Source organism: Rhinatrema bivittatum, chromosome 2 (assembly GCF_901001135.1).
Source record: "Rhinatrema bivittatum chromosome 2, aRhiBiv1.1, whole genome shotgun sequence".
Classification (NCBI taxonomy): Eukaryota; Metazoa; Chordata; class Amphibia; order Gymnophiona; family Rhinatrematidae; genus Rhinatrema; species Rhinatrema bivittatum.
Genome location: NC_042616.1, coordinates 810039627 through 810052124, shown reverse-complemented (window position 1 = coordinate 810052124; position 12498 = coordinate 810039627). Strand labels below are relative to the sequence as shown.

Below are 12498 nucleotides of genomic sequence, written 5' to 3'. Positions count from 1 at the left end.
TTTTAGGGAGGTTATATCTTACTTTTGAATGTATTTGTTTAAATACAAAAACTATTTCTGCATGTAATTGTGTTACTGTGGCAATCTGATTGCATTGTTTTAAAAATATATATATATTTTTTTTTTTAAATATATTTCACTTGTAAAGCACCTTGCCCAAAACTCAGAGATGCAGTTCATAAAGATAAGGAAACAAATATATTTTGTCATTTTCTTCCCTATTGCTTGCTCGTGTTTATTACTTCTCCTAAGTTCAAGCCACAGGCCTTTTTCTTTTTTGCTTTATATATTTTATTGTTCATTTGTATGGCGGTCATTAACCATGATGCAAATACGCAGAAAAGCACAGATTAATAAATACAGTTTGGGGTCTATTGTACATTTAGAACATCTGGTATGTGTGGTCAAACAGTGAAGTACTAGGAGTCCAGACGGTAAGACGTAACAAAGGGCAGTGACTAATCTACACTGCTATGATGGAGGAAATCACAGACACATTACATGGATCACGACTGTAGATTTTCCTCCAGAGCTCATAGATGCAGCTGCTTTATTAAAGGCACATGCTTTTTTTTTCCTCAAGGCCAGCAACTGTGGATCCAGCCCTCTTTTTGTTCAATCTGAAACACTTCCTGATCGGGGCTCTCCGGAATAAACGTGAAATTCCGCGTTCGTGCACGAGACTGGCAGTTTCGTTTTCCTCTGCTCCACCTTCAGGGTTCAGGAGTCTCTCTCCGCTTTGATAAGCCGCTCTAGCTCGTTGGTAAGGCTGTAGCGTTTCGCGTTCCATTTGAAGTGTGTTGGGGAGCCGCTGTCTGGGTCCACAGCATATTCAAAGCAGGGGCTCAGCTCGAAAGCCAGTGCAGATTTCACCAGCCCCACACCCCCGGCTCTCTCCGGGGCCGGATGGTAAACTCTTCCATTCTCTCGGAACATCACCAACTTCTCTGGCTCGAACTTCACCGCCAGCTTCTCCGCGCCCCCGCAATAGGACAGCAGCTCACCGTCGGAGCTGGGGTCTCGCAGGAGATGGGTGAAGACGATAGGGCGGTCATCACAGCGGATAAAGTTCCTCTCCCTGCCGCAGGGCGAAACATAAGGGAACTCGTCCTCGTAGCGACCAGTTTGGTTCCTTTTTATTTGCTTAAAGAGAAAAACCAGGAACTGCTTATCTGCAAACAAAATATGAGAGAGAGAAAGTGTTACATTCCTTCTAATTACATGATAAATAGTTCTTAAACTGTTAAAAAAAAAAGAAAGAAAGTGAAAATTATTAATAGAGTGAAACCACGTGATGGAGCGACTCTCCAGATCCAGCCCTGCTCCAGCTGGAGTAGGACTCTCACCCTTTTCCCCATCGTGCTAGATTTCTCCCCAGGCTTTAAATGTGAAAATCATAATACAGCTATAGCACCAAACCCGGACTCCTCAAAAAGGAAGACTTGTCAAATATTGGTTTTGGGACTTGATGGAGTCTTCTTTGCAATTAAGGCTTCAGTTTGCAGCCTGGGAGTCATTATTGACTTTCATCTGTCATTTGAACAGCTACTCCTTAGAACTGGTTTTCTCCATCTGCAGCAGTTTCAGCGATTTGTCCCAAAGCACTTTTTAATGACCGTTTCTGCTGTAATCCTTGCCAGATTAGACTTCTCTAACAGTTTATGCCTGGGCCTACCAAAGATGTTTAAAGAGGCTGCAAACGGTTCAGATTTCAGCTGCCCGCCCACTCACTGGACAAAGGGGTTTCTCCCATCCTGGAAGAACTTGTACTGGCTGCCAGGCTGGGCTTTTAAAACATTTCAGGTTTGGACCCTAAATATCGTCCTGTGCTACAAGCCAAAACCGTGCTTGCATTGTAAAGACAAAAGGACTGCTCTGCACCCTTTCCTGAAAGAGCACTAGGCTGGCTCAGTCAGGGCAGCAGGCATCTCCATGGAAAGGCCTGCAGATTTAGCAGGAGCTACCAGGAAGCATTTGGCTGTCAAATAATGTATTGGAATTTAGATGCAACGGCTACTGTCAGTGTCATCTACAAAATGGGGGCTAATCATCGTAGAATTACTTGTTTACAAACTTTATAAACTGCTTCCCCGGTCCTAATTAGACGAACACCCAAAAGCAATGTACAGCTACAATGAAAATTACAAACCAATAACAAACACCATTTATTTATTACAAGGCTTTATTACTCGTTCTCAGAGCAAGGTACAGGGTTATCGAGTGGTTACATCCGTCTGACAGAAGAGAAAAAAATAGTGTCAGATTGGGAATGGGGCAAGGGTACATGACCAAGAGAGGTAAAAGTAGTAATACAGTAGTACAAATGATACAAGTCAAGTTGGCAATTACGTAGTATGTTAGCCAAAATATATATATATATATACATACATATACATACATACACACACATGCAGCAAAGCAGAGTGAATGCTGATGACAACAGCATAGACCCTAATACTATGGGGATCAGAAGAGTAGGCTTCATAACAAGGCTACGTTTTTAGCATTGCGTCAGAAGGTTAACGTATTGGTGGCAAGTCTGCCCTCTCTTGGGAGAAACAGGGAGTAGGTGTGGGTCAGCCCGTCTTTAGGGGCATGGGGTCCTAGGAGAGCCCTCGTTTCAGATCTCAGAGGACGTGTAGGGGGGACAGGCACTCTTTCAGATAGGTAGGGGCTAGTATTTTTTTGCCATTTGAAGGCAATGCATAGGGCTTTAAATTGGGCCTGGTAGGGAATGGAGGTCCCGGAGGATTGGGATAATGTGGTTCTATAGTTGCATCCAGATAGCATCTGGTGGCTGTGTTCTGCACTACTTGTAGGTGATGGATATACAATGTATTGCAGTAGTCCAATCAGGAAAGGACAAATACATAAATCAGGATGGCAAGCTGGCTTTTCTCCACGTATGATTTTATCTCTAAGTTGCCTGAAGCATTAGATGGCATTTTTAGCAACTGTGGATATTTGTGAATCCAAGTGTAGTCTGGTTTCCAGGAGGACTCCCAGATTGCTGGTTTTATTGTTAGGGGATGACACTGAATGTCAATTTTAGGTTGTCAGGTAGGACAGGGGTAGTGTATCTAGGACACTTACCTCTGATTTGTTGGGTATTGCCTATTTCCAGACTTCTGGGAGGCAGCTGGATCCCGGTGACAGATTGTCTGTCTTCAGATCGCCAGGCACAATCAATCACCCCAAGGTCCCTCTCGGTCCATCACGTCAGTCTTCCCCCCACCACCACATACAGCTCTTTTGGATAATTGTACCCCAGGAACACGTCTCTACACTTCTTGACATCGAAACCCTAGCTCCTTAACCAGAGCCACTGACAAACTGTGCAGGGAACATCCGCAAGAGGCCACTCACCCTTAAGCACATGAGCCTTTGGGCTCCTTACAGAAGCAGCAAGCTTCCTGGCTGCAGTACCAAAAGCTTCAAATATAGAAAGATAAAGAGAGCTTCTCACATTCCTCCTAGTCTTTCCGTACAATGGAAGTCCACTTGTTCTGGGTCGGACAATTCAGACAAATGCACTGTACCATGTTGAGCTGGAGAGCCGCAATGCCAGCCCTTAGCAAGGAACCTTACAAGGCCTTTTCCTCAAACTCATCCAGAACCTTTGGGTCCTTCCCAGGAGGTGAGAGAGTGATCAGGAGCGTGCTTAGCATGCTTCAGTTGGATCACCCCAAATACAGGCATCTGCCACATTCCTCATGAATGTGGCAGATGCCTGTATTTGGGGTGATGGATTGGATGAATTGGACAGATGATTTGGATGAATGTGGCAGATGCCTGTATTTAGGGTGATGGATTGGACAGATTTGGATGAATGTGGCAGATGCCTGTATTTGGGGTGATGGATGGGATGAACTGGACAGATGATTTGGATGAATGTGGCAGATGCCTGTATTTGGGGTGATGGATTGGATGAATTGGACAGATGATTGGATGAATGTGGCAGATGCCTGTATTTGGGATGATGGATTGGATGAATTGGACAGATGAATGTGCCAGTGTTTGGGGGAAGGTGATGATGCCAGGAGATGGGGCACAGGGAAGATGGTGATTCAAAGGGGTGGGGAGGAAAGGTGGAGGGAGAGCCAAGGTGCTGCCAGGAAATGAGGGAAACAGAAGATTGATGTTGTCAGTGGGGGAAAGGAATGGAGAGAGAGAGGGAAGATGATGATGCAGCAGCAAGCGATGCCAGGGTTGAAGGGAAAGAGAACAGAAAGTGATTAGCATGGGGAGTGGAGAGGAGGGAAGAGAAAGCAATGATGCCAGGGGATGGGGAGAGGGGAGGTGATGATGGCGATGACAAGGATAAGGAGGAAGAGGTGGAGGTGGAGAGAGCAGGTGATGATGCCAGGGAGTGCAGGAGAGTAGTGGAAGGAGAGGGAAAGTGATAATGATGATGATGGTGGTGGAGGAAGAGGGAAGGTGATGATACCAGGGAGTTGGGGAGAAGGAAAGGGAAGTTGGTGATTATGATGCCAGGGGTGAGAAGGGGGAGAGGGAAGGTAATAATTTGAGAAAGAGATGGTGGGAGAGGGAAGGGATGCTGATGATACCAGGAAGGTGGGGAATTGGGAAGGGAAGAAGATGATGCCAGGGGACAGGCATGATTATGATACTGGGGAAAGAGGGAAGGGGTAGGGGGGAAGAGGAAAAATAAGAGAAGAGAAAGTGATGAAGAAGTGGGTGGTGTGCCACAACAAAGTGACTCCTGTGCCAGGTATACCATGAAACAAAAAAAAGAGGTTGGAACTACTGCACTAAGCCACAATCCAGATGAAGGCAGCGACCAAGGTAGACAAGCTTGCTGGGCCAGTGGGGAAACATCTGCAATAAACAGAACCCACTTTTTCCCCTTCTTTTTTTTTTAATTTTAAATGTTTATTAAATTTTTCAATAATTAAACAAGAGTTTCAGGATATTTCCACAATACAATAAACTTATATCCATCCTACTTCCAGGAAGATACATTACTTTACACAATATACCAAAAGGATTTCACAATAAACTCCTGCAATCATTACTATGAAAATGTTAAGGAATGTAAGGGGGAGATCCAAGACAATATACAAGAGCATTATTTCCATCATTTAAATTATAAGAAATCAAAAGGAGAGTTTGCATAATCATTACTGCCCTACTCTAGGATTCAGCTCTCTCAGCTTCAAAATTATCAATATAGGAACGTGTGGGAAATATGCGCTTGCCAGCAAGCCATTTCATCAGGGTTTAAACACTATCTTCCCTTCTCCCTGGCCTTGCCTGAATAAAAGCATCACTTGTGCTTAAGTCTCTGCCTAGGAAAGGATTCCTGACATCATGTATTTCTCTGGCTTGTGCTTAGCCCTGAATTCCTGGGGGAGGGGCTGGGTGTTCCCTAGTCAGAGGCAGGACAAAGTCAGGAGGTATAGATTTCAGCAGCCAATGAAATGATCCGTGCACACCCCCTGAGCCAAAGCCAATAGTGTAGGGACTCGTCTGTTGCTATGGGAAAGTAGCCAATCATGTAATGACACATCATCTGCCTTTGTATGAATGTACAATAAAAGGAAGAGCCTCGTGAGGGCTCACCCCTTCCCTTCTCTTCCTGCCTGCCATGAAAGCTGCCTCAAGTGTGTTCCTTGCCTCCATACTCTACAGGAACGCAATTGTGAAGGATCGTAATACACATATCTGTTATTATTAATATACATCAGACATTTGCAAGGATATCTAATTGTTATTTTGGCCCCCAGTTGTCTTGCTTCCTGGCACATCTGTAACATCTGTTTTCTACGTAACTGTGTACTTCTTGCAATATCCGGATATATTCTAATTTTTTCATCAAAAAACAACTTTTCTCTATTACGAAGAAAGCACTTTAAAACTGAATCTCGATCTCCAGAAAAACCAAAAGTACACATTACAGTTCCACGATATTCCAACTGCTCCATTGTAGAGGATTCAAGAATTGCCGTCAAGTCATCCCCTATATTAATAGGGGGATTTTGTTCCTGTTGAGATGGTTCAGTTGTTTTCTTAACAAAATAAATACTTGAAACAGGTGGTATAGCCTCTGTTGGAAATAAAATAACTTCCATCAAGTATTTTTTGAATATATCTCTCAATGATGTATATTTTATAAAAGGAAAGTTAAGTAACCTAAGGTTTAAGTATCTTTGCGAGTTTTCTAGATCTTCCAACTTTCTCATTGTAATTGCTTCACTTTGTATTAACTTTGCTTGAGCTTCTTGAATTTTAATTACATTATCTTCAACTTCTTTAAGTTTCTTCTCATGAGAATCCAGAACAGGTTTTAACTCACTATCTTTTTGTTGTAAGTTTGTTACTGCCATCGTTAAAGTCGAGATTGCCTTTTCCAGCGCAACCAGGGCATTCCATACAATGTCTAAGGTTATTACTTGTGGCCTTGATAATTTAAAGCTGGGTTCAAGGCTTACCTCTCCTGCCTCCGGCAGACCTCCGAAATCCTAAGCATTTCCTCTGCCGGTTCCTCTCCCCCTCCGGTGGTTCTTGCAGCCGTGCTCTCAACCGCCCCGACCTGCATGGCGGATCTTAATTGTTTATTCTGCTCTCCTCGAGCGTCCGTTAGCACTGCTGCCCCAACGGTTTCAGGCCCAATCGCAGCCACATCCGCCTGTTCCTCTAGCCACATCCGCCTGTTCCTCTGCCGGCCCTTCGGATCGCACGGTCCAGGTCTACTCGAGGGACTCACCGTGGATAGGGGCGCCCCAGGACTCAGTGATGTTGATGTGTCCAATGGCGTCTGGGTTTGCCCTATACCCGGCGCCTCCACGGACCCTCTCTCTGGGGTTGAAGTTATTGCTGCGCCGAAGAAACCCTCGATCGTCGGCTGAAGGGGACCCGGTAAGGCGGTGGGTGTGGGAACCTGCCTCACCTTCCCCTTCGTGTGAGGCATTCTTTTCGAGGAACAGAAAATTATTTAACAAGAGTGCGGAGCTCCTTCAGCGCGTCCTCTCCTTACGACGCCATCTTGGATCTCCTCTCTCCATTTTTTCCCCTTCTGATTCGAAAAGGGACTCCCCTGGAGGAGGAGAATTTGTGATCTTGTTGTGAGGACTAAATACGCACTGGCATGGAAATTAGAGCAGCCCCACTACGTGGGAATATTTCCTCTATCTCCCTCTTCAGTCTTTAGGGCGTAAGGAAGCAAAGACATTCTTCGTTAGCTCTCATAATGTGGCTTTACACTGTGCCAGAGCTGGAGGCAGACACCCTCTTCAGAAGCCCAGACTGGCTCACCCTCAGGCAAGGTTACCAGTAAAGCTGAAGAGAAACCTGGTGCCACAACACTTCTCCCGAGATGCTCTGTGCTGGCTGCATCAACAATTCCCAATGACTGGCACCTCATGCCTTCCACAGCACAATGTCCAAGAATGAAAGCTCTGTGCCATTGACATAGATGGCACCTTGGTCAGCTCTGGGTCCAGGGAAAATAAATGGAGATCTTCCACGGCCTGAATGACAAAAGGAATATGAGCCGATGGGACTATTTCCTGCCTCGGCATCGGGGGGGACAGTTTCCCAGTGGAGTCCTGTGCCAATGGTGCTGATCTTTTCTTCGGCTGCGAGGGAAATGGCCCTGAAGAAGTTCACCACATTGTCTAGGCACGCTCCTTGGCAGCGCCTCCCCCAGTACCACAGGATTCGACAGCACTCAACCCCTGATTTGAGGTGGATCCAGAGGCTGGCGCCACAGGGGATGGGGGAAATTTCCCATGCTTGCGGGAACCAAGAAGAGGGAGCTTTCTACCTTGAGTTCTTGCACAGAGAGGCAAGCAACGCTTTACTTCTTAATGAGGAATGGCTCCGCTGCTTGGCCTTCACGATGGCTTTGGGCTTTTGCACGCTGGTGCCTTCCTTAGGGCCTCCATTTTCCAGGCAGGCTACTGCTATGTTATCCAACCACAGCCGTAGCATTTGGAGGATGCGTGGTCCAGGCAGTGCCGGCAGATGCAGCATGATTGACAGCCGGTGCCCACCGATGTACAGGCTTCTTGGCCACTGGTTTCTTCGTTTTTTTATTTTTAATTACTTAAGAGTTCTGTTTGAGGTACCACCAAACCAGTGGCAGAAAAACAGAAAGCAAGGAGGCAGATAAGGGCGCTAGGTCCCAAAAAACTAGAAACATTTTGAGACTGACGGAAATACATGCATGCAGTAGCTCAGGTGAAGACAGACTGGGAGGACTCACAAAGCGTGTGAATAATAACCTGTCCTTTCTCTTCTAAGCCAAGTTCTTAACACCCTGTTATATGTAACTGCCTTTTCAGCACCATTGTTATAGTTATGTTTACTATGCACCCCTGTTCTATGTGAACCAGCATGATGTGACTGCTGTCTCGAATGCCGGTATATAAAAATTTGAAATAAATAAATAAAGCAGTCTGTGCACGAGGGAGCTCCTGCGTGTGCTCAATAAAAGTTTTTACTGAGCTCGGATTATCTGTGCCGTCAGATGTAGCCACCCATGCATTATACCTTATTCATGCCTGCTTATTAAGGGAGAACTTAATGATACGGTTTTCAGAGACGTCTTGAGTCAGAGAATGTGGGCTGATCACAAATTTTATTGCCTGGCGCCCTGAAGCCAATGTTAGGAGAATCAGGACTATCATGCTAGCAAGTCAACTATATTGTATTAATGTATGGTTGTAGGGATGTGCATTCATTTGCAATGAAATAGGGAACAAAGAAGATATTTCCTATTTTGTTGCATTTCAGGGGGGGGCTGACAAAACGAAATGAAAACCCATGAAATTTCGTGTGGTTTTCCTATCTTTTTTTTTTGGGGGGGGGGGGGGGGGGGAGAAAGGGCACATTTAAAAAATGAAACAAATAAAAAACCACCCCAAATCCACCCCAACCCTTCAAATTTAATTACACTGTCCTTACCCCCCAAGACTTGCCGAAAGTCCCTGGTGGTCCAGCGGGGGTCCCAGGAGCGATCTCCCCCTCTCGGGCCATTGGCTGCCAGTAATCAAAACGGCACCGGTGGCACTTTGCCCTTACCATGTGACAGGGGTTACCGGTGCCATTGGTTGGCCCCTGTCACATGGTAGGAGCAAGGGGTGGCCGGCACGATCTTAAAAAAATGGGGTGGGTTTGGGGCTTTTATTTTTTTTTTTCGGGGTTAGTGCGCGCTAACCCTGAAATTTGGGGTGGCCGAAAAAAATCGGCCTGAACTGCGGGAAAATGAAATTTCCCGTGGCGGGCCAATAACGAAGGCCAAACCGAAAGGTTCGGCCGAATCACATCTCTATTCGGCTGTTACCTTGATGTTGTGTCATCTTCATTGAGTCTTAAATGTTGTTTCTGTAAAAATGGTTTTAAACTGTTTGCTGTTTTGAGAAGTATTGAAAAAAACAGTTTATAAATTTGACTAAATATCAAGTATAGAAAAAGAAAACTATCAGATATTTAATTTAAAATCTTTTATATACCGCTTATACAAATATTTGTTAGATCTAAACGGTTTACAAAACTAAGATACGAGACCGATAGCTTCAAAATGCAGAGGTGATTTTAGCAGGATGGCTTCCCACCTATTTGGAGGTCTTTATGTACCTGGAAAAGCCTAATTCAATTTTCATTAAAACAATTCAGGCTGTGGAAGGCATCTCCAGTCCTGGTTTCCAGAATATGCACGGTAATTATGCATGAAATGTATATGCATAAAATGGAGGTAGTGCATGCAGATATACTTCATGCATATTCAGTGTGGGTATCCTGAGAACCAGAACTATTTGCGGCGCGCCAAGACAGGAGCTGCCTACCCTGAAACTAGAGTAAGATGGTATGAAGCCGTGGCCCTCGACGACTCCCAGCCAGTCAGGAGATAAGACATACATGCTATGGAGGCAGTGCTTGCATATTCATTGTGGATATTCTGAAAGCCTGACTGGCTAGGGGTCCTCCAGGTCAGGTTTGTGAACCTCTGGCATGAAGCAATTGAAGATTCATTATATCCATTTCTAAGCTTCCTGCATTTCACAATTTACTCATGACAGAAAAATGCTTCTTCCAGTGACATGACTCAGGATATACTGCAAGGTATTACTCCGACTCTCTCTGCATTCCAACGATGTGGTTCAGAAAGGCTGTGCTGTAAGATAGTAGGGAGTCCCACTCCCTGCTCTTTCCAGTGACATGACTCAGGATATGCTGCAAGGTATTACTCCGACTCTCTCTGCATTCCAACGATGTGGTTCAGAAAGGCTGTGCTGTAAGAGTGGAGGAGCGGACTAGTGGTTAGAGCAGTGGGCTACAAACCAGGGAGACTAAGGTTCAAATGCAGCTGCTGCTCCTTGGAACTGTGGGCAAGTCACTTTACCCTCCCCTAGCCTTTTTCTACAAACTTAGTTTGTGAGCCCTTTGGAAATAGGGAAAATACCTGCAGTACCGGAAAATAATCCGCTTTGAAGTAGGTGAAAGGTGGAATATAAAATAAAGATATTAGGAGAGTCCCTGGCTCAGCTATGAGATATGAGGGTATTTGATTCCTTTTTTCTTTCACTAATTAGGCTATACACAAATTTCAGCTCAAACGGCATATTAATTCTCCTCCATGCCAGTCCTTTTAGCTGTTCCCTTTGCTGACTGCATGCTATGCATCTTAAAAGGCCTTCAAATTGAATGCAGTGCTATAAGTGACTAATAAATCAGAGACTGGGTTTAAATCTGCATACAGAACCTTCTGTTCAGCAGAATATGGTGAGACGGAGAATACTGAACACACCTCTTAACGCTCAGTTATGGCTTAAAAATCCATCACATCTTCATGACAGGATGCAGTTTCCTATCACCACGCGTGCTGACACAAATTCAGTTTAATTCAAACACTGCACCATACACCTTATTCCTGCCCTGAATCATAATCTATTCCAGCACTGAGGTACCCCACACCCCTGTCCCACAGCATCCCCTATTCCAGTACCGTACTTTTACAGCAAAAAAAAATGCTACTGACTTAAGCAGTGATGGATAAAGCAAGTTTGCTTACCGTAAACTGTTCACCATAGACAGCAGGATGGGTGATGGCATCCAGTGGCACTAAACAGGCCTCTCTCTTTTAGCTCGTAAAACCTTAGCTCTGAGTATGGGCAGGAATTCCTACTCGGGCGTTGCTCGATCAAATTGAGACCAATTTTAGCTAGCTAGTTTACCCTCTAGGGAGGCAGGCAGGATGAATTAGCCATGCTAAATACCTGCTGTTTACAGTAAGCAGACTTGCTTTCTCCATCAACAAGCAGGGCTGAATTAGCCCTGATACTTGAGGGGGTCCTAAGCAGAAGGTTGCAGCGGAGCACTTACTGAATAAGCAAACCAGACCCCACTGTGGAGAGTAAACTACTGGGTGAACAGGCTACGCAAAACTGCTTTTCCAAATATTCTGCCACTCTTGGAGGGATTGTCCAGTCAGTAATGGGACACAAAGGTGTGTACTGATGACCATGTTGCAGCTTTGCAGATGTCTCAGATCCCGCAGATGAGGCAGCCATGGCTCTAATTTGATGAGCCTTAATGGAGTCTGTAATTTGTAGGCCTATCACTGTATAGCAGAGCATGATGCAGTCCACTAGCCAGCTGGACAATGTACGTTTAGCCACTGCTATGCCCAGTCTGTTAAAACCATAAAAGATGAATAGTTGAAGCCCAGTGTTGTGGTTTATTAAAATATATATATATACCGCCAATATCATAAAATTTCAGAACAGTTTACAAAGAAAGAACGCACACACTTAAAATATAAGCAGCTACAAACTCAGACATACTACAAAAAAACATTTAAAGAATAAATAAAAACCAAGCATGCTAGATCTATGGATATAAAAAAACCAAAACCTATTAAAGTAGTATGTTTTCAGAGCCTTTTTGAAAGTTTGACACATGGCTCTGTCCTAGTCTCATCAGGAAGAGAGTTCCACAATAATGGACCTGCAGCACAAAAGGCTCTATCAGGGGCGATACTTAGGTGGGACTTTCAGTACATTTTGTTTGGGCAGATCTTAAAAATCATGGCGGCCTGCGGACTTTTAAAACAGAGCTCACCCAACTAAGATGGTCTGCACTTAAAAGTTTGAAAATGTGCAAGCTTGTACATCATCCTCCATGAAGCCAGGTATAACATGGTCACAAGGGTTTAGAGCCAGATAAGATATGTGCCAATTAGAACAGGCGTAATGCATTATTCGGGAGACCCACAAATAAGGTGTTACAGGAGTCCAAGCTGCTAAGGACAAGTGCCTGGAGAACTGTATGGAAATTGAGATGGTCAAGCAGCAGACTGAGTTTGATGAATTAGCTCTTAACAAGAGATTTGATATGAGTGCTAAAAGACAACTCAAAATACAGGGTCACCCCATGGTTACTGAAGGCTAAGTGATCGGGAAGATTGCTCAAAATCAGAATCTCAGTCTTTTCCATGTTAAGTAAAAGAATTTTTATTATGAAATATCCATTTTT

General features: G+C 44.6%; 1 protein-coding gene across 1 annotated transcript in view; it reads right to left on the bottom strand.

Annotated features, from left to right (window-relative positions):
* Window positions 1–273: 273 nt before the first annotated feature.
* The window catches only part of C2H8orf82 (chromosome 2 C8orf82 homolog), a 59631-nt gene continuing 47406 nt past the window's right edge, over window positions 274–12498 (bottom strand). Inside the window, exon 3 of the mRNA XM_029592213.1 lies at window positions 274–1172. Within this exon, the coding sequence (XP_029448073.1) occupies window positions 721–1172 (452 nt within the window). The 3' untranslated portion in view covers window positions 274–720. The remainder of the gene's footprint in view (window positions 1173–12498) is intronic.